This window comes from Microcaecilia unicolor, chromosome 7 (assembly GCF_901765095.1).
Source record: "Microcaecilia unicolor chromosome 7, aMicUni1.1, whole genome shotgun sequence".
Classification (NCBI taxonomy): Eukaryota; Metazoa; Chordata; class Amphibia; order Gymnophiona; family Siphonopidae; genus Microcaecilia; species Microcaecilia unicolor.
In genome coordinates this window covers 45,120,299-45,143,901 of record NC_044037.1, presented here as the reverse complement: position 1 = coordinate 45,143,901, position 23,603 = coordinate 45,120,299, and the positions used below count along the sequence as shown (strand labels likewise).

General features: G+C 41.8%; 1 protein-coding gene across 1 annotated transcript in view; it reads right to left on the bottom strand.

The window, feature by feature from the left end:
- GPC3 (glypican 3) overlaps positions 1-21,781 on the bottom strand; it is a 574,913-nt gene extending 553,132 nt beyond the window's left edge. The window contains exon 1 of the mRNA XM_030209925.1: positions 21,646-21,781. Within this exon, the coding sequence (XP_030065785.1) occupies positions 21,646-21,781 (136 nt within the window). The remainder of the gene's footprint in view (positions 1-21,645) is intronic.
- Positions 21,782-23,603: the final 1,822 nt, after the last annotated feature.

Below are 23,603 nucleotides of genomic sequence, written 5' to 3'. Positions count from 1 at the left end.
TGGTGAGGAGTTAATATAGCACAGGGGTGGGAAAACATTGGTCCTCCGGCATCATAAACTGGTCAGGTTTTCTTTGTATCCCTAATAGGCAGGAAATAGATCTGCACAGATTTGCATGAGTTGCTGCCAATGAGTGGCTATAGCTGTGCATTGTTCTTTGAAGGAAGCTCAAACTGTGCAGTAGTGCTTTTATTGTTTGGTTGCTTGCTCCATGCCACTCGTAGGCATCTCTGTTTCTTTAAGATTGTATCTTTTTACCGTTTGACTAACATAATTGAAGAACATTTCTGCACAAGACCACTGACGCAGGTGGTTTTGCCGAAACACAGACTGTGTCAGGTCTGTTTAATAAAGCATTGGTTTGATGCACCCTGATCTTGAAGGTTCTTTGTGCTTTTTTGCTCACCTACTTCCAATGTGTGCCAATCTACCTCCAGGATATTCATTTTTGCTTTCCCTAGTCCCAGAGGGATGAGATTGTCTTGTTTATTTGAATCCTCCTTATCTTTTCAAGCAGTGAAATTCTGGAAGATCCTTCCAATCGATTTATGTCTAACACAGATTACAAAACTTTTAGAAAGTTTTAAAAGACTTTTATTTCAGAGATTTGCTACATAATAATAATTTTTACAAGTTTGCTGATGTCTGATGGAATAATTACATAATCTTTTACACGTGTTGTTTGATGAAACAATTATGTTATGCAACTTATTTATGTATTTCCCATTTGTGCTTGGTTTCTTAGGAGTTGTGATCTGCGTTGAACCAGTTTTGATGTACACAGAATAGAAGAAAACATACTATACTATTAGGGTTGTCCTGAAAAACTTACCAGTTAGTGGCCAGAGGATCAGAACTGCCCTCCCCTGATACAAAGCCACAGCAATACAAAGGTCAACCAAGTTGCAGGTGATATCTTTATGTTGCACAATGTTTAAATATGTTTGTCATGAATTTTGGAGAGTTATGCTGCCTTCATGAAGTCAAGTATGAAGAAGATGTGAGCTTCAAGCAAGACAACACTTTTTTGGTTAGAGAAGGGCCAAACAACCAACTCATTCACTCACCCTCCCCGCAGCTGTCAACATTTATTTACATTCAAACGTGTACAAATTGGAATTGAGATGTCCAAGTTGGGATGATTCAAGTTCAGCTAGTATTTTAGAAGAGGATCTGCTGACGAAGAGCCTGTTCTAAAATGCATGAAGAAATGATTGTTTACATGCTTGTTAGGGCTGGTCTTAGGCAGAGGCGACAGGGACAGTCGCACAGGACCCCACACCTCCAGGGGCCCCGCGGTGCTCCCTACCGCTCCCTGCCATTGCCGCAATCTAACTCCTTGCCTCCCCTCCCCCGAGCCACAGAGTAGTGGAGTCTTTGGGGCACGAAAGATTCACAGTCTTTCCTGCCCACTGCCAGCACTGACCCCCTTGTTACCGCATCGTTCTTTAAAAATGGATGCCGAGACTTCCAGCGGCAGCCTTGCGAAACTTCCGCTGAAGTCTTGCGAGACTGCCGGTGGAAGTCTCGGCAGCCATTTTTAAAGAAAATGAGGCAGCAAGAGGGTCAGAGCCAGCAGCAGGCATGAAAAACTGGGGCTCTTTCCTGCCCTGAAGACTTCACTAGACCAGCAGGGTGGGTTCAGGTATGTGCCAGGAGGGCACCCTGAGGCTCGGGGAGTGGGGAGGAGGTCTGGAATAGATAGGTAGGTAGGTAGGTAGGTGGGTGGGAGAGAAGGGGGGGAGGATACTGTAAAAAAAAATCAAGGTAATATCTGTGTCATTTAGAGAGGCTGGTTAAAGGGACAACCTAGTACTATTATATTCGTGCAGAGATTTTTTTTTTCTCCTGGTAAAGGACCACTAAACAGACATCATGTTATGAGAATTAGGTGCTCAACATTCACAGCTTCTATTTATTTATTTATTTACTTATTTATGGCATTTCATCCCACATTAAACATGAATTGAAACCAGGGAGCATTTTTTTCCTATGTCTATATCAAAAGAAATAAAGATGGAATGTGCAAACTTCCTCCTTTTGCTTTGAGGAATGCATTGGTATATTATAAAAAAGCACTTGCCTTTTTTTATTATTATTACTATTTCATATAGACAGTATTGATTAATGAGGGAAGGGTTTCCCTCGTGCAAAACTGTCCAGAGTCAGTCTAAATGTGCCAACACTGTCCAGTTCAGCACACTATTAGAAGCCAAGTTCACACAAAGTTAATTATATTCAGTGGAAAATAAATCTGTTGGCTCAGGCTGTTTGTGTATGAATATTCAATCACTGTTTCATTATTGCTACCAAGTATTACATATTAAGGGGATTTAATTCATTTATCCAGTCCTTACATGCACATGGTTTTGCTTTTTAAACCCAAAGGTTTCCTGTGATAGCTTTGTGCATATTTGAATAAGTTTTTCTGTACAAATTTTGCTTGATTTGTGTTTATTTGAAATAAAAACATTTTTAACACACATCTTGTCAATAAAGGGCGGGGCCTTACCAAACTGCTCTGCACAGGGCCCCACAATTGCTATGACCGGCCCTGGCTGGTTGCACATGATAGGAGCATCCTTTTCAGAAGCATAAACATCCAAAATATCAATGAGTCAACACAGGCACATACAAGTTTATGTTATGAAATAGCAACATAAACATGGATCTGCTAGATGTGTATTTTTCCCAAAGCTGTCACAGCTCAGTATCCCTTGCCAGTTTTGTGTTTGGAGAGCACATAAACCACTGGGGGAATAAGGTGGCAACCTCCCCTAATTTCTCCAGTGGAGCACTGCTCAATATGAGCATTTTTCTGAAACCTAGACGTCCCAGGCAGCAGATGTAATGTTCATCTTTTTAGACATAGACATGCATTCCCTACTGACATGGGGAACACATGTTTATTATTAAGGCCAGCCCAAGCCCCACCCAAAACATGTCCAGACCATATTCCCTTGCCATATGCACATTTTTTAGTTTTAGAGTGTATATCCCAGTTTTGTAAGACCAGGAGTTAAATGTTTATGCAATATAAATGTCTAAATCTCAGTTTATACACATCTAAAATGTGAATAGCACTTGTAAATTCAGCACCTTAATATCATCCCTTCTCATATACATTCTTTGCATAAGTCATACAAGGGTCAATGTTCAGTCACAGGAGGGCAATGATGTTGGTTTAACCACGATCATATATATGCTTGTTTACCCAAAGTGGTACAAGATCAACAGATCACTTATTTCATCATTATAATTTCCCCATTTTATTTATTTTTGTTTGAATATATTTATTATTTCTAAATGACTGTATCTAGAAGAATCTATAAAACAAAGACAAACAAATATATATTGGGCCAAGAAGACAGCCAAAAGTATGCAATCCCATTACAAAAAAATAAATGAAATAATGAATAATAAATAAAATGTTTGTCATGGGTACGACTAAAGGCCACTGCTGCTGGAACAAGCAACTCAGGAGCCCAGAGTGTGTGATAAGTCAGAACTGGAACATGCTGATTTTGAAAGGACTATTAGGAAGGAAAGCGCACTCCGCAGCATAGGAGGCAGCACCGGAGGCTATAATCCTGCACTTATATCTAAAGCTACCAGACCACTGTTACTATCGTGGGATGTTTGGTAATGTACATTAATAGTGCAATCCTAAAAATGAGATACCTGGAAATGTAAAGAATATTTACAAAATAAAAATGTAGTAATGAAAAACAAATCATGAATATTACCATTAACAACAATATTGGATTGTTTCCTTAATTACATTCAATAGTGCTGCACCGCCCTGAGTAGTACTCGGAATTCACATATATTTTACCTAGCTAATACATTCTCCATCATTATTTTGCTTTGCAGCTTGGTGGAATGGAGAGCAGTGGGCTGAAAACCAGAGACGCCTGGGTCAAATCCAACTGCAGCTCCTTGTGATCTTGGATAAGTTAACCCTCCATTATCTCAAGTAAAACTTAGACTGTGAGCTAGAGAATGACACGGGGACAAAGTTTGTCCCCATCCCTGCCCCGTGGTTTCTGTCTCTGTCCCCACTCCGTCCCCGCAGGTTCTATCTTCATCCCCGCCCCGTCCCCGCAGGCCCTGTCTCCGTCTCCGCCCCGTCCCCATGGGCTCTGTCCTCATCTGCAGAAGCCTTGAACACTTATTTTATATTTAAATCTTTTTAGTAAAGTATAAAAAGGAACAATATGCTGTGCTACCGTTGTGTATAAATTACAAATAGAGAACAATAATAACAATGAGCAGCTATAATAACCCTCCTTCCCACCACCACCACCACCCTCTACCCTACCAACCCCAACAATAGGTGATTTCTACTACACCAAGGAATCCTAATTCACACTGTTAAAATGTCCAGGGGTATAAAATACAACCTGTTCTATATGCCCTACAGGGGAAAAATATGCCCTATAAAGCAGTGTTATGGTTTTTTTAATCTGTGGATAAATAAGAAGTCGTCAACAATCTCAGGCTTCAATCTAGCTCTTCTACAGTCCTTCCTGGAACAGAAGTTTTCTTAAAAGATGTGCTGGTAGCAGGATGTACAGGATCTCCCATGCAAATTTTGCTGGTTGTGGCCAGTATGTTTGCTTGTTTTTCCAAAAAATCAAAGTATCTTTGTAGGCATCACTTAAACGTAAATAATAGTCCAGTTCATTAATAGGATTCAAAGTAGAAAATGACACAGAAACAAAGTTTGTCCCCGTCCCTGTGGGCTCTGTCCCCATCCCTGTGGGATCTGTCCCCACCCCGTCCCTGCGAGCTCTGTCCCCATCCCCATCCTCGTGTTATTCTCTACTGTGAGCCCTCTGGGGACAGGGAAATACCTAATGTACCTGAATATAACTCACCTTGACCTACTACTACTTAACATTTCTAAAGCGCTACCAGGGTTACGCAGTGCTGTACAATTTTAAACGAGGAAGGACAGTCCCTGCTCAAAAGAGCTTACAATCTAAAGGACAAGTATGTAGTCAGTCAAATGGGCAGTGTAGGTTTCCTGGATAGAGGTAAGTGGTTATGTGCCGAAAGCTACAGTGAAGAGGTGGGCTTTGAGTAAGGATTTGAAGATGGGTAGGGAGGGCGCATGGCGTATGGGCTCGGGAAGTTTATTCCAAGCATAGGGTGAGGCGAGGCAGAAGGGGTGGAGTCTGGAGTTGGCGGTGGTGGAGAAGGGTACTGATAGGAGGGATTTGTCTTGTGAGCGGAGGTTACGGGTAGGAATGTACGGGGAGATGAGGGTAGCGAGGTAATGAGGGGCTACAGATTGAGTGCATTTGTAGGTAAGTAGGAGAAGCTTGAACTGTATACGGTATCTAAAAAAAAGGTGTGAGCTAAATCCAAAATCCCTTTCCCCTCTAGCTGAAATCAGAACAAACCTCTACAACAGGGGTAGGCAATCTCAGTCTTTAAGGGCTGCAACCCAGTTGGGATTTCAGGATTTCCCCAATGAATATGAATATGAATGCATACAATTGAGAGTGCATCCAAATAGATCTCATGCATATTCATTGGGGAAATCCTGAAAACCCAATTGGGTTGCAGCCCTTAAGGACCGAGGTTGCCCACCCCTGATCTACAAAGCCTTTTCCAAAATTTTTTTTAACATCCCTGTTACCCAGTCACTGCAGCAGTAGTCTCTGATCAGGATCCTCAGACAATGGTTCCCTCCAAAATCTGGTAGGTATATATGCCCTGAGTATAATCACTGCTGAATGATGGTTGGGACTTCTTCCCCTAGGAGGCTGTGAGCACAGGTGCCAGTTCTGTATGTGTAGTGAACACTTGAGCACCCATAAAACTCAGCAAGCGCCTTCCCTTTCTTCGGGGAGGAGTAATTACTGGAGAGAATGACATTTATCAGAACTTTGGCAGCAAACACAGGGGGAGTGACCAAATGTAAAGAACTGACGATCCTAGATCTTCCAAGATAAAAACTTTTATTGTTAAACACATTAAGATGTCCAGTTAAGTGCAGCAAATATTCCAGTTAATGTTATCTACTTAAGTATGATTGCTGAATATTCTAGATCATAGTTAATCAAATAAGCTGTCTAGTTAACTTTAGCACAACAATATTTTTGACCTGATTTCACTGGATTTCCGATTAAATTTGAATTGTGTCTCTAGAAATTTTCTATCACTGCCCAAGATAAACAGTTAAATTTTGTCTGAGGATTGGAAAACATGCAAAAGGTAAAATGTGTCCACATAACTTCCAGAACTACCAAGACAAATCTTTTGAACTCAGTCACCTCAAGTTTGAATTCCCAGTCATATTGAAAGGTTGATTGCCTATGGTTGCGAGTTCTTCTTCAATCACATTTCAAACATCAGATAGCTCAAGAAGATGCAGCAGCAGGACTCGGGCATCAATCCTGGATCTCTCCCATGGCGGCATAAAGCACCACCACTAAGCTATTGCAATGAGGGAAGCGTAAATATAATCTTTTCATTTCAATTACATAGACTGTCAGATGATAATTCATAAGAACATAAGAGTAGCCATACTGGGTCAGGCCAATGGTCCATCTAGGCCTTTCAAGGACTGCTTCTGTACCATAATTTGATCAAAACCCTGATGGCATCAGATCCAGTAATTGATACTGATCTAAAAAAAATGTGTAAATTGTACTGAAACCACTGCTTCTATTATCTTGGTAAAAGGTTAGAATATTGGCAACTGTTCAGTAATTGTTATAAAGGGATCTATCCAATTTATCTCCCTTTAACAATGGATTCAAGACAATATTTCCTAATGTCTCTGGGAACCACCCTTCCTCTAACAATGAATGTATAATTACCAAAACAAATGACAGAATTGTATCCAGCATAGTCTTAAATAAATCCATCCAACATGGGTCTAAAACGCATGAACCTTTAGCAAACTTAGGAGCCCTTTTACTAAAGGTTGGTAGGGCCACCGTGCAGGTAGCATGCAGCAAAACAGCACACCAGTGGTAGTTCTGTTCTGAGTGTGCCCCGTTTCCTGCACTTAGAAAATAAATGTTATTTTGTAGTACGGGGGCGTGCCAAGCGGTAATCGTCAGTTCATGGCCATTGCCGCGCGATACCCAATTACCATGTAAGTAGCACGTGAGCCCTTACCATCTACTAAATAGGAGGCAGTAAGGACTCAGGCAGTAAATGACTGCATGCCAATTTTTTTTAATTATTATTAGCGCACAGCCATTTTCTGCCTCCATTTTAAAAAAGGGTTTTTTACAGCCACAGTAAAAAATGGCCTGGGCATGCAGCAAATCCACGCGCCCACACTACCGGGGGACAATTTTTCCACAGCTTAGTTAAAGGACCCTTTATTTAGCAATTGTGTTAATGCTGTCAAAGTAATTTGATCAAAAGTTGCCAAGTTCTGGTTCACTGGATAGCCCCAATGGTTTACCTTTACCTTCTCGAATCCAGGCTAACACTCACGGTTAGACGCCAGATAAGAGAAATTCAAGAAGTTGCTCTTAGCGACGCTACAGCACAACTACAAGCTCAACCTTAAGAAGACAAAGAAAAATGTATCACATTATATGGTGAAAGATCAAAAAAGTGAACTTTTGGATGGCAAAAAGACTCCTGATGCAGGCCAGATAGGCCGAAACACAGCTGTGCCGAGTCTTGAACACCGACCATTTTATTGTATTTCATTTTAACTTCATTTTTGTTTATTAAATTGTTTCATTGAATTTTTAACTGAAGCGTTGTCTATTTTATACATTTTTTGGTCATCTTCACTGTTTTTGTTCACTGGTTAGCCTCCATCTATCTAGTTCCCTGGACTGTCTCCATCTACCTGCATAGTCCTGAATTCCCATGCCCGACACTTTCTAGGAATAGTTTCCAACAGATTAATTATCTCCCAGGCCGAGGATCAGAACCAAACACAGGTGCCAGAAGTGATTAACGCTGAACTAGCGCTCACATTTATGAGCACAGAATGCTCAGAAGCTTTAGCGTGGGAGATAATGAGCACACCAAATACAACGCAAGTATCATGATAATGTACTCAAACAGAAGTTAAATCAGGTCATTTCCTATTCCCTCCCAATACTCAGAGAACAGCGCACAAAACAAAGCCACCTTACTGTTGAAAAAAAAATAGCCAGCTCGGAGCAGGGGTTAGGGTGTTTGAAGAGAGGATTTCTCATGATTCTTTCTTTAAAACCTGCCAGTTTTTATATAATTTGGAAGCAGAAGGAAGCCTGTGCAAGCCCCTAAGCGCTACTAGTGAGAAACGAATGTGTGCGAGTCAGGGCAAACCCAAAAGTGAAAGCGCACACTGGCGCCTGTTTCCTGCGTTTAAATATAAGCATTCCAAGTTTTAAAAAAAGATTGAAACACTTATATGTAAAGGTGCAGAGAACAGATGCCAATGTGTGCTTCACGTTCAGGTTTGCCAGACGCACAAGAACTGAACTTACCGTGAAACTCTTCTGTGCAAGTGCCATGCGCATTCCCCCTTTGCTTTTGTTTTTCCAGCGCGCATTTAAATTTGAATATCATTTCCTTTGTGCATTGGTAAGCTAGTTTCCTGCACTGTTCTGGCAGTAAGGTTTCTGCACTGTTGGCTTACTGTGGGAATTCTGAGCATCGGCCTGTCAGTTTGAAAGGATGCAAATTCGTCTGCTAACTGATAGTTGTCATACAGATTGAATACTGGCATTGATTTTTGATGAATAATAATTTTGATTCTCCATTTTTAGCTTTTCAAGTTTATTTTTAATTTGCTATCCCGCCCATCGATAAGGCCAGATTATAGGCTATATTTAAAAAAAAAAAAAAGGATAGTATTTTTGAAAAACAAACATGACAAAAGATGGGAAGAGGGGAGAACTACAATGCTTATGATTGAAGGGGATGTATAATGAGGGGTAGTTTGTACATTAGATTGCTCTGCCTCCAATGCCTGCTGGAAGGGGAGAAAGAGCTCAACCGAAGGAATCTGTAAAGAGAAAGGTTTTCAGATCCGCTTTAAACCAATCTAGGGGCATCTGTAACCTTAAGTGCTCAGATAATCTGTTCCAGAGGTCAGGGCCCTGTCTAATGCTGTCATAAACTAGCTCCCTGAAGGTAGGGACTATGAAACATATTGTGTTGAGAACACAAGTGTCCTTGAGGGGGTGTAGGGCGTCAATTGCCAGGAAAGAAAACCTGGTTCCCCTGTGATATTGATTCTGAAGACTAAGAGTAGTAGTTTATATGTTATACGGTGAGAAAGGGGCAGCCAGTGAGAAGCCTTCAAGAGAGGAGTCACATGATTGTATTTTCGTGCTTTGTTGATGATGTCAATAGCTGTATTTTGGACAAGCTACAAGCGGTGTAAATCTTTTACTCTAAGTCCTGTGTATAAGAAGTTACAGTAATCAAATTGACTAATAACTAGGAAATGTACGAGTATATTGAGTGCTGGAGGATGAAGGAATTGGATGGAGCAAATTAATGATTGCCGAATAACCTGTGATAACTGGGATCCAAATGTAAGTGAGTTACCGAGAATTACACTGAGAATTCTTGTATTACTAGTTAAAGGAATAGGGGTATTCCAGAGGATCAATGGGGATATAAGGGATGGCACATCGGATTTATTAGGATTGAGAATTAGTTTATTGTCTTGAAGCTAGTCTGTAATTTGTTTAAGTTTGGTGTTATTAGAGATCTCCAGTGGATTGGAAAAGTCAAGAGTGCATAAGATTTGAATGTCATTAGCATATACAAATGTGGTGAATCCCAGTGACTGAGCTAAAGTTAATAACGGTGCTAGAAATATGTTAAATAGTAGTGGGACCAGGATGGACACCTGTGGGACTCCTGATGCAGGTGAGGAGACAGAGGCAGACTTCTCAAAGTGAACAGTGTATGAGCAGCTATGCAAGTATGAAGAAAACCAATCATGGACTGTGTTTGAGTCCAATCTGGTGTAATTGGTAAAGTAAGATAGCATGATAAATGAGATTGAATGCTGCTGATAGGTCTAGTGACAGAAGCAGGACAGAACGTAATTTGTCAAGATGAAAATAAATATAAGTAGTAAAACCTAGTAGAGCCATTTTAGTACTGTGGTGCTGCTGGAAACCCATCTGATTTGAAGTACAGTGCACTCCATTTAAGTGCACATCGAATAAGCGCATGCTCTGTTTAACTGCATGCCGTACTTCGGTCCCGTTTTTGGTGCCATCAATTACTATGGGGACAAACTTCAGTTTAGTACACCACTGATAAGTGCAAGATTCGCTTACATGCATGGTTTAAGACCGCTCCCTGCAGGGAAGTCTCCGCATAAGCACGTGCACGGAATATGGAAGCCGATTGGCACGTGACAACCAACGAGATTTCAAATTTACTGCCCCTTTAGCTGCCACAGGCAGAATAAGCGAAAGAATGTTGTTAGAGTGTACACTGGGGTCTTCGTCGTCGGCAGAACTGTAAGACTTTAACACTGGCTGAACGAATAAGTTCTTAAAAAAATTAGAAAACAAAGTCAAGCATCTATTGCTAAAGAATATGGTGTCAATCCCAGTCAAATTTCACGTGTCTTGAAGCAGAAAGACCAGCTTCTGGAAGACTGGCAAAAAATACAAATCCACAACGGAAACAAAAAATGGCGGGAAAAGCTGAGTTAGAAGACAGTTTCCTGTCAGTGGTCCACTGCTTATGGAGAAAGCTAACCAGGTAGCTGAAAGTCTTGGACTAACTGAATTCAAAGCCACTGTTGGATGGTTGGAAAGATGGAACGAGAGGAACAACATAAAATTCAAGAAACAGCATGGTGAGAAACAAGACGCTGATGACTTTGGTGCTGAAAATTGGGTTGTTTCAGTTCTTCCTACCATCTTGAACGAGTTTGCACCTCGTGACATTTTCAATGCTGACGAAAACGGTCTCTACTGGCGAGCGAGTCCAGATGGAACACTTGCATTCAAACATGCTGAAACTACTGGAGGTAAAACGTCGAAGGGCCAATTGACTGGGAAAATTTGGAAGCAGTGGCTAATGAAGTTAGACACTAGAATGCGGGCACAAAAGCGTCAGATTTTGTTGCTTTGTGATAATTGTGCTGCACAGGGATGATGTCAGGCTGTCTAATGTAAAGGTGGTCTTCCTGCCACCAAACACTACCTCTCTGATCCAACCTATGGATCAGGGCATAATAGCCAATTTCAAACAACACTATCGGGCTCTTGTGCTACGTCGTCTGATGAGCGTTATGGATGACCAGACTGGCAAGGATAAACGTGTTGTTGAACTGGCTCGTAATCTATCACTGTTGGATTCCCTACATATGCAGAAAGAAGCCTGGAATCATGTTACACAGGCAATCATTGTGAACTTCTACAATCGGGCAAGCTTTGTTAAGGATGTGGAGAGGGATGGAACAGATGCAGCTGTTGCAAACGCATCAGATGAACAAGTTATTGAAATCCCAGTCAGTGTTACTGAAGAGGAGTTCCATCGCTACGTAGCTGTTGATTACAATCTACAAACAGCTGAAGACAGCACTGATGTCGAGATATGAACCTACACGCAGGCAACAACGGCTGAGGATGGAACAGGTGATGAAATGAGCAGCGAGGCACATGCTGACGAAATTCAACAACCTCCTCCTGTCACTTTTGCAAGAGCGCTGGAGAGTCTCAACACCATGCGGGCCTATCTGGAGGCCACTGGATGTCAGTGCTCTGTAATTTTGTTCTTAATCATAGTCTCTACCATTTTTCCCGGCACCGACACCAGACTCACAAGTCCCGGATCTCCTCTGGAACCTTTTTTAAAAATCGGCGTTACATTGGCCACCCTCCAATCTTCCGGTACCATGCTCGATTTTAAGGATAAATTACATATTACTAACATTAGCTCTGCAAGCTCATTTTTCAGTTCTATCAGTACTCTGGGTTGAATACCATCCGGTCCAGGAGATTTGATACTCTTCAATTTGTAGAACTGCCCCATTACATCCTCCAGGTTTACAGAGAATTCATTAAGTTTCTCCGACTCATCAGCTTCGAATACCATTTCTGGCACCGGTATCCCACCCAAATCTTCCTCGGTGAAGACCGAAGCAAAGAATTCATTTAATCTCTCCACTACGGCTTTGTCTTCCCCTTTTAGTCCTCGGTCATCTATCGGTCCAACCAATTCTTTTGCTGGCTTCCTGCTTTTAATATACCTAAAAAACTTTTTACTGTGTGTTTTTGCCTCCAACGCAATCTTTTTTTCGAAGTCAAAACAGAGGGGGCAAGTCTATAATTTGGTGTCTCAATTTAGGTACCACAATGGTGCACACTGAACATCGATTCTATAACAGCAACTGGATGAACCCAAGTCGTTACAGAATACTAGCCTAAAGCTGCTTTGGTGCACTGAACTTTAGGCATGACCAGTGATGCAACGCTTGTCAGTGATAGCATTCTCTAAGAGCACACGTCGCTTGGTGACACACCCGTAGCCCACCCATATGTATGCCCCCTTGCAGTTACGCATTATTGCCTAAATTCTATATATGGCAGCTAGAGTTACACGCATTAAACCTAATAACGAGCCAATCAGTGCTGATACTTGGTGATAACAAACCAATCGGCACTAACTGGCCCTAATTGGGATTTAGATGCATATTGTATTCTATAACAATCTGTGCAAAAATCCTAACGCTCATAACTATTTCAGAATGTTCCTAGGGGCAGTTTCGGGGCATTGCTAAATTTTATGCACGTACCTATTAAATGGCACCTAACTGTAGACACCTATAACTAGGCTTACTTATAGCAAGCACCTACAGTGAGGCGCAGCTATGCACTAAGCGCGATTCTATACAGGATGCATACCCCTTATAGAATCACGCTAAGCACGTTAAATTTTCAGTGCCGATTTTTAGGTGCTACTTATAGAATTTGGCCCTATAGCACTCATACACTACCCTATAGAACGTTGTGTAGTACGCATGCACACGTAATTGTCAATTAAGGGTGCTACTTGCACATGTTAAGATATGCGTAAGTGCACATGCCCAGTTATAGAATTGCTCTGAAAATGTCTAAGTGGTTTGACCTTGCTGTCTACGTGGACTTGTAGTCTTCCTTTTCTTAACAAACCGAACAGGGTCATCAGAACTACAAATCTACACAGGCATTGGGTAAAACTAGTGATGGATCATCCTCTGCCTGTGAAACTGGGTAAATCACCTTACACTTAGGGGCTTCAGGGGATCTTTTACAAAGGTGTGGTAGCATTTTTAGGGTGCACCAATTAGTGTCTGCTAAACACTAGAGACGCCCATAGGAATGCTTATTTTTAGCATGTGCTAAAAATGATAGTTCACCTTAGTAAAAAGGACCCCTTTGTTATTTATCTTAAAAATGTATATACTGCCTAATCCCTGGGCGGTTTATAAAAAAACATAAATAATAAAACATAACATACGTACTTAAAATCAGAAACAAAGAAATGATACTGTTCCTCACTTACTACTACTACTACTACTACTTAACATTTCTAAAGCGCTACTAGGGTTACACAGCGCTGTGTAACATAGAATAGCAGGTTGCTTCTATCCGAACACGTCAACATGAGCTACTGTTAAGACTTGTTAGTTTGCAAGTAACTCATGTAGACCTAGTTATTAATAAGTGAGGTTAACAGTAAAATAATGTCTTAACAACAATCAACATTCATAACTTCTTCCCCCCCCCCCCCCCCACCCAGTGCTAAAATATAAAAAACATAGGACCGCAGAAGTCATCTTTTTACAGAGCTGATAGAGCAAATTCAGGGATGAAAAAAAAACAACAACAAATGTATCACTAAGAGAACCAAAAAAAGTCTAAAAATAAAAGCTTATGCAACACACCGCATGCCTCAGTAACAGCACAGTCATTCTCACCTCGAAGGTCTCTTATTTACTACCATCTCTTAACAGGAACATTCAGTGTAGAAGTCGACCTTCTAGAATGGCTTTGCCTGCTATGATTCAGGAAACAAAATTCTGACCCTTCAGAATATGAGTAATATTCCTTTTTGTTCCTGTAACAAAAATCTTTACTGACTAAGGGGTCGATTTCACTCCCTGCAGTTTTGGCATCCAGAAGATAAACAGAAGCCAAAATATCAGGTTTTCCCCAAATACCTACAGTTATAAAAGGGAATAGCTGGTTAATAGAGAGTGTCAGTCTCTCAAAAGTTATTTGTAAGGGCCTAAAAAGCAAACATGAGCTACATAGGAGACACAGCTTACCTATATCCTCCATCAATCATCAGCAGTGCCACCACTCCCATTTACACAAGATTACTCGTTCATAATTTTAATGCACCCAGACACAATTTTAATCTATCTCCTCCCTCCTTCCACCCCCACTCCATGCAACCTCTCCCCAAAAAGATTTTACTTAGGGAAGATTTTCTTTGGCTCATGTATCTCCCTTTATTACCTATGGGGAAAAATTATTTTTCTTTTCTTTCCTTCCTTCCCATGAAAAATTCAGAGTAAAGCTGTGATAACATGCAATTATGTATTTTGCCACATTAGGACATGAGCTCCCCAGTGCTCCATGGGGTCCCAAGTTGCGGGTAAATGGGGGCCTGCGCTGGTGTTTTTGACATGCGTTGAGGTCCCCATTTACTGCAGCGGGTAAAAGGCTGGGTTTTTTTTTTTAAGAAATGGCCATGCGGCTAGTGAACCACTGGCCGCATGGCCATTTCAGGGGGGAGCACTTACCACCACCCAATTGAGGTGGTAGTAAGGGCTCCCGCGCTAACCCACTAATAACCGGATAGTGATTAGCGCATGGTAAACACCAGCACTACAGAAATGAAAATATTTTTGTTCGCCGGAAGCAGTATGCACTGGGGGTAGGAACTACTGCCGGGCTGCTGTGGTAGCCCGGCTGTAGCTCCTGATCAGTGAGTGGTAAGCCTGCGTTGGGCTTCGTAAAAGACCTCCTATGTGCTCTCTCTAGCTTTATGTCCCCTGAACTCAAGCACTTTGATCTTCACTCAGGAGTGCCACTGAGATATTTTTTCACAACAGTATTTATTTATTTCTTACATTTGCATCCCACATTTTCCCACCTATTTGTAGGCTCAACGTGGCTTACATAGTACCGGAGAGGCCTTTGCAGGATACAGGGTGATGTTGTGGTAAGATCAAGTTCCATGTGGCACAGCCACATTAGGGAATCGGAGAACGGAAGAGTTGTGTTATGTCCATTACGTGCTTTAGTTTGGTTGTGTTGCAGAGATTAGGCATTTAAGTTGGATCGGCCTTTTTAAACAGGTTGATTTTTAGTGATTTCCGGAAGTTTAGGAGGTCATACGTCGTTTTCAAGGCTTTTGGTTAACAGTTTAGAGGGTGAAAAACATTTGTGCATGAAAGAGGAGCGGGACTTTGGTGTGATCATATGTGATGATCTTAAGGTGGCCAAACAGGTAGAAAACGCAACAGCGAAAGCTAGTATGCTTGGGTGCATAGGGAGAGGAATGGCCAGTAGGAAAAAGGAGGCGATGATGCCCCTGTATAAAACTCTGGTGAGACCTCATTTAGAATATTGTGTACAATTCTGGAGACTACACCTTCAAAAAGACAAAAACAGGACGGAGTTGGTCCACAGGGCGGCTACTAAAATAGTCAGTGGTCTTCGTCAAAGCGTATGGGGACAGGCATTCAAATCTCAATTATGTATACTTTGGAAGAAAGGTGGAAGAGGGGAGATATGATAGAGGCATTTAAATATCTGCACAGGGGGCAAGTCTCTTTCACTTGAAAGGAAGCTCTGGAATGAGGGAGCAAAAGCAAACTATTATTCTACACTACAGAAAAGATTCACACACTAACAGCGTATGCTGGACCCATCAACAAGTGCTGCCTCTGCCCTTCTCACATAAAAATACAGGAAACTATACTTGCCAGATTTACCAGAGCTGGAAGGAGGAACCATCAGATGCAGTCCTCCTCATCCCAACACTGGTTCAAGAGGACAAACAGCCAGCTTTTGGGATGTGTGACACCACATTGGGTGTCATCTGAAAGGAGCATCCTTTCTTGCTCTGTCATGGGCCCATAGGGGCCATTTTTCCCTGCCCATGGAGCAGTCATCCCTCAACACAATTCCCTCTTGTCAACCAGAGAAGACAGCTCTTACCTGTGACTGCATCCTCCTGGCTTCACTTTGAAGTCCAAGTCAGACAACGCCTTGTACTCTTGCTAGCCCCATGAGGTGCAAGCTGGTAGAGAAGCAAGGAGAACCTGATGGTTGGAGAACGTGTACCAAGGTAAAGAGTGGACTGTGTCGAAAAGAAATAGGGTGCCATTTTTGTCTCAGAGGTTATTGTTATCCCTAAGGATAACCCTGGTAGGGACTGGAAAAGTCACAGTGAGGGTGCTGGCTGCCAACCCCCTGCTCAGGGCCCAATGCAGACCGTACAATTAGTGTAAGGTATAAGCACACATTATTGGGTGCTAAATGCAGAATGGGGTTGAGTGCACAACTTAACTTACGCAGAAGACATGTCTGTACATCCCATTAAAATGTACAGTAATTAGTGTATTTAAGCATTCTGTGCAACGCAAAAGAGGAACCAGTGGCTTCCGAGGCATGCATAATGCGAGAAAGTTTTTGCCAGGTCTGGGGCAGTGTAGAAGGGTTAGCGGAGAGGATTTCATGCTAGTTTTTAAGAATTAACTGTCAGTTTTGTCTTCTTTTGCAACCAGAAGTGCCTACAAGTTTCAAAGACCAATGAAGGTAGCAGACATGTACGCATATTTGAACAAAACCAAAAGTGAAAGCACACTTTGATGCCTGTTCTTCACCACCAAAATGAGCCTTACAAAAATTTCCTGCCCATAAATATTTTTGAGGCTCATATTTATACGCAGAAACAGATGCTGATACTGCTGCTCACACTTTTGGTTTTGTTCACACATGCACAAGAAAGCTGCTGACACACTTCCCCCCCCCCCCCCCAATTAGCTGCAAGTTTTATGTGCATAAAATCTGCATATATTTAGCTATCTGCATGGCACGATATTATGCTCATGGTAGAAGCCACACGCTGAGACATCCACACATGGCTCTACTATGAGCCTTTCTGCATTGACCCCTCAGTCAGGCAATAATTCTAAGCTCATGATGCCTGCATTTTTACACACTATTCCATAGGATAAGTAAGATTTATTTATTTATATTTATCCATGCTTGTATCCCACAATTATCCAAAAAATGAGTTTCGGTTCAATGTGGCTTACATTTAACAGTTGTTACATTGATGGAGCATTGCTGCATTTAAAGGATTTAAAGCCGTCTGTGCTGCCTAGGCACAGCTGAGAGGCATCCCGTGCTCTTTGGCAATTCTGAACAGCAGGCTGCAGAAAAGGGGGCAAGATGAGAGACTGATGACAGATGTGTCCATTAGTTTGCCATAGCTTGTTCCTATCTCTACTGAAATGCATACCTGTTCAAGCAGCAAATATTTAGTGGAAAATGGGTAGATGTGAAAAATTTAATTTGAGGGCACAGTTCCCCTATTCCAGTATCTCCTCATTTACAACACTTCCACAGTTTGCAGACAGCTAGCCAGATGTAGAAGTCTGCATCCATTTTAGCCAGGCAAAGGAGAGCAATTTACAAAAAACACCCAATGTCCTCTCATAAATGGCTTTGAAAATTGCGCTTTTTAACTTGTGGGCTCAGAAATTGTTATGGCTATTATTTTATACTGTTTCCCAGTCTCCACACATGAACATACTCAAATATCCACACCATTTTCTTCTTAAATCCTGCAACCTGTATTTTAAAACCAAAGAACAGAAAGCCCCAGTTAGTGCTATCTATAAGCATCCATCTAGGAAACCTGGGATTCATAAGCCTAGCTTCTATGCCTTGGGTCAGCCAGGGCTAGGAATGCTAGATACAATAATAACAACCCCTGATCAGGAGGGCATCCCAGTCACTGTACAATAGTGACACCTACTGGCCAAAGGAAGGGTGTACCATATTCTGAGTTTCAGAGGGGTGGCTGACTTGAGGGCTGCTGCAATAATGGCTGGAACAGATTTGAGGGGAAGTTAAGAACATGAGGTAGCTGAAAATTAATTCTTATGACCTCATAACCCAGGAAAAGAGACTGGTACTGATTAAGTTGGAAGCTGAAAGAAACAGAAGGAAACTAGCAAGCAAAAAAAAATAAATGAAAGAAAGAAATATTCCCTAGAGTGGTTCTCCACGATACTTTCAATAGTATCTTTCATCCTTAAAATTTTGCCACTTAGTTTTCTGGTTAATTATAAAATGAGGTGGCCAAACTGAATAGAGAACTCCCAAAGGTGGCTCTACAGTCCCTTCGTACCATTCTCAGACATAACATATGTCACAACTCCCTTTGATGCATCCAGGAGTCCAGTTGGCTTTCTACAGGCACCTCACACACTATTTCAGCCTGTGTTTGTCAAAACCTATAATTTTTGCAACACAGTTGACACACATATTTCCTTTTCCCTATTCATCCTTTTACAAGTTCAGAAGTATTTTCAGCCCATATTACCATCATGACTGCCAGTTTCTTTTTCTTTTTTTCTACCATTCATTTTTTAGGCCACCTTAGCCATATTCAGTATTTAGAAAAATGTTAAATACATTTGTCTTTCACATATAAGAATTCTAATTCAACCGTGCACATATTCACAAAAATAAATAAATAATAATAGTAAAAGAGAAAAGAACAAAAGCAAAAACTGACGACTGCACACTCTAACCATATCTCTGGAATTTGATCCTGAGTGTCCAGAGCTGGAATTCTTCTCATAGCTACTGATATTCTTAATGCCACATTAGTAAAGAGATTTTTTTATTATTTTGAGCCCAATTCACTAAGGGCCTTTTTACAAAGCAGCGTTAGGCACTAATGCAGATCAAAAGGGTCTACCACAGGATGCGTTCAGGCATCATGCAGTAAGTTTGACATTTGTGCGTGCAAACCACACGCAAAATAATTTTTTAATTTTTTCCATGAAGGGGAAAAGAGGGCAATTTCTGCATTAAACAGTTGTTAGTGCATTTACATCATCGTGTGCTGATTTGGGCAAGATTACTACTACTTCTCATTTCTATAGTGCTATTAGACGTATGCAGTGTTGTACACTGAACATGTAAGAGACCGTCCCTGCTCAACAGAGCTAACACTCTAATCAAGACAGACAAACAGGACAAATGAGGGATAAGGGAATTACTTAAAGTGGGAATTACAAAACAGACATGAGTACTGAACAAGTGAATAGGAGTTAGGAGTTAAAAGCTGCCTTAAAGTAGTGGGCTTTTAGCCTAAATTTGAAGATGGCCAGAGCAGGAGCTTGACGTACAGATTCAGGAAATCTATTCTAGGCATATGATGCAACAAGGTAAAAGGAACAAGTCTGGAGTTAGCAGTGGAGGAGAAGGGTACAGATAAGAGAGATTTACCTGATGCATGGAGTGGCAGGGAGGAGTGTAAGAAGAGATAAGAGTGGAGACCTACTGAGGAGCTACAGAGTGAATGCACTTGTAGAGCAGTTAGAATTGTATGCAGAAACGGATGAAGTGACTTGAGAGGGCTAATATGAGAACAGTGACACTGCCGGATTAGCACGTGAGCCCTAACACTAATTATTTTCAATGCCCACTTGCTAATGGCAACATTAGTGCATATCTAAACAATAGAGGTAAACAGGTATGCATACATACAATAACTCAATAGAGCGCCAGCTAGGTTTCATTAGATAACAAGTAACCACAACACTCACAAATAATTGCAAAAGTGAAAGGTAGTGCCTCAGTGCTAAACACCCCAAACAGGACTGATGGCCAAACACTAAAAAGCACCATTGTTTGGTGCTGGGCATTTTTTGTCAGTTAGACTTGTTTTTCCACACACCTCAGTGTACCTGAATGTAACTCACCTTGAGCTACTACTTAAAAAGGTGTGAGCAAAATCCAAATAAATAAATAAATAAAATAATATCGAGTGGAGTTTTTTCTGCCTTGTGCTTTTTTCTGCACTGTTTTTTGTTGTTGTTTTGCTTTGGTGGTTAGGTTGCCAGTGATTGTCATCACTATAGCCCCTGTGTTTGGACATTAGTCCTGTTTAGGATGTTCAGCACTGAGGTATTACCTTCCACTTTTGCAGTTATTTGTAAGTATTGTGGATACTTTATTTTATTTATTTAGATTTTGCTCACACCTTTTTCAGTAGTAGCTCAAGGTGAGTTACATTCAGGTACACTGAATATTTCTCTGTCCCAGGAGAGCTCACAATCTAAGTTTGAACCAGAGGCAATGGAGGGTTAAGTGACTTGCCCAGGATCACAAGGAGCAGCAGTGGTTGTTATCTAACAGCTAGCAGGCGCTGTATTGAGTTACTGAACATTAGCGCATAACCATTAATTGAATACTGTAAATGGAAAATCAGCCATTTAACTGCTGTGGTAAAAATGGCCTTAGCACGCAGGAAAAACCAGCATAAGGGTGTGCTAATGCCACTTTTTCCCACAGCTTAATAAAAGGGCCCCTTAAGCTTTTCTCCCATTCTTGGTCAATGGCAAAACAGATTAATTAATCAAGCCCCTTCATGTCTGTGGGAAGAATTGCTTAGTATACCTGATTCCCCATCTATTTAAACCCCACTTCAAATCATTCCTTAAACCACCCAAGTACATAAAAAAAACATCTCTCACACGACCTTACCTAACACCTGCCATCTAAACCCTCTTTACCTTCAGCTTACTACCGACTGTATTTCAAACCATGTAACGACTATATCATTACAACACTCTGTAAACCACATTGAGCCTGCAAAAAGGTGGGATAATGTGGGGTATAAATGCAATAAATAAATAGTACAAGATTTCCAAATTCTACAAAATTACTTTTCTTTTTTTGCTTTGCTTTTCGCAGCGCTCTGTTTAACCATCACTTATGTCCTTATAGGCACTGTGGAATACTGTTCACCTAACCTTGAATCTATATCTGTGGATTATTAGGAATCTGTATTCTCTGGGGGGAAAAAAACTACTTCTGATCAAAAGTTCTGAATTATGACTTCCAATTAATAATCCTTCTCCTTTGTACTTGTACTAGGAGTCACTTTAATGCCGCCCACACGCTTTTCAGCCAACACAGATCATTACACTGACTTCCAAAATGTACTTAGATATATACTGAGTAAACTCTAAAACACAGAAACCAATATCTGAAGGACTAAAAAGCGGCTTATCATTAGCATCCTTTTTTCTCAGCAAAGACAACTTGACGAACACGATCATACTCTTCTTACATGAAAGGGAATACGGTGATGTTATTCTATCCTGCAGAAGTATAATCCGGAGACCTTCCACCCGAAACTGACCATCGTTTTTGCACTAATTTATCCGATCATAGTTCTCGCTCTACAAACCCTATTTTTAATCTAGAGCTCTAGCAGTTTAGGAACAGTAGGAAGCGTCAGAGCATTTGCATATGATTCGTCTCTTTTAGTGTTCTCAAATTCTCCCATCGGATTTATTTATTGGACTTTTATTAGCCGCCTTTATGAAGAGATTACACACGGCAGCGGAGATCACAGTCACACCAAAGAGGACTCATCATCACTCACCTGGCACGGGGCTCTCGGGCACCCACTTGAGACCGGGTTGCAGCGCGTGGAAGGAGGCGCGCACTTGCTGGCAAGTGGGCTCCCCCCGACTCCGCGCTAGCAGCAGCCCCACGAGCAACAGAGCCTCGCACAGCATCTCCGCTGCTCGCGCCGCCGCTTCCCAACAACTTTCTGCTCTTCTTTTGCTCCTTCAGCTTTCTAAAACAGCAGCGAAACTCCTTCCAAGTCACTTTCCCCGGATACTTCCAAACCTCAAAAAACTTTCCTGTGCGGTAAATGAAAACCACTGTAACAAATGAAAGAAACAGTCCGGTTTTCTTGCACTCGCAGAGCGAGACGCGCCAGCTGCTTCGAACAGGAGCGGCAGCGCCTGCCACGGGGAGCGCGCGCGCTACCTTATAACCAGAGATCAGAGGCAGCACCAACTCTCCTCAGCACTCAGCAGCCGAGCATTCACCACACTACTGCAGAGGGGCAGGCGGGTCCGCGGCTCTCATTGGCTGCAGGCATCCTGCCAGGAGCCCGCGAGGGTGCCGCCAGCCGCTCTTCTGAGCTTTCATTGGTCAGTGACAGAGGGAAGCACCTCCCCTCGGTCACCAACGACTGGAGCGCTACTAGTAAGCGTGCAGGCAGGCGGTGTCCTCCTGATTTCCTAGAGCTATAAGTTTGTTCCTAGAGCCATAACAATTCAATTTCCTAGGGCGATAGCTGCTGAAGACTGAAGTACAGATAGGTTTTGCTTCATCCTCCGCCTTAAAAGTTAATAGCATAACAATCATCACAGTTGTTCCGACAAAGTAAGCCACAGAAAAGATAGGGAGCGCTGCAACTTCTTGTTGCTGCGCCCCTAAAAGTAGGCAGCGCTGTGTAGATGCACATAAAAGAACAGTCCCTGCTCTGTGGAGCTTACAGTCTGGAGGACACAAAAAGAGAAAGCAAGAGGGAAGTTTTAGAAAGACTTCTCCCCGGATTCTTGGAAGAGAGGAGGCATTCTGAAATTGTGAGACCTACTGGGAGGGAAGTGGTCTTTCCAAAGATACAGATCTTTCTCTGGCAGCTCTTTGGGGTCATTTTACTAAGCCGTGCTAAAAAAAAAAAAAAAAAAAAAAGTGGCAGTAGTTTTAGCATGTGGGTTTCCTGCATGCCCCAGCCACTTTTTAGCATGGATCTAAAAAGGCCGAATTTCTCTTTCAGCTATTAATGGTCATGCACTAATTTCAAAATTAGTGCATGGGCATAAAGTGAGCCCTTACCACCACCAGTTTAGTAGGCAGTAAGGGCTCATGTGCTAATTGTGAGGTAATTGGGCAGTGCACTGCAATGGCCACATGCTAGCTGCTTGCTGCAGGGAATGCCCACTCTCTGCCCCCATGCTAGGAAATACCATGGGACTCCTCAGGATGCTCCGCAGTAGTGCTGATTCAGTACGTGCTATCCGTGCAGTAGCCCTACCACTGCTTAGTACTACTACTACTACTACTACTATTTAGCATTTCTATAGCGCTACAAGGCATACGCAGCGCTGTACAAACATAGAAGAAAGACAGTCCCTGCTCAAAGAGCTTACAATCTAATAGACAAAAAATAAATAAAGTAAAAGGGCCCCTAAAGATTCTGGGCTTTCTAAGTGGCTGATGCAAAGATGTAGCATTTGAGGCATGGGTCCCAGTGCCTGGTTTCAGGAAAATATATATGACATTGAACCTAGTTAAAATTCAGAAGCCTAAGATTTCAGAGCCAGCATTTACAAAATTGAGTTTCCAGTATAGCTGTAGTTTGGGTTGCGCTCGTGCATATGTCGCTGGTGTTAATACTGAATAGGATCCCTTCCACCCATTGCCAATATTACTTTTTTTCCTTTGCACCCCCCCCCCCCCCAAAGTAAGCAAGCAAGCTTCTAAGTGTTGGTTTATGAAGTAAAAAAAATAAAAGAATATCTCTGTGTCTTTCTGTGTGGC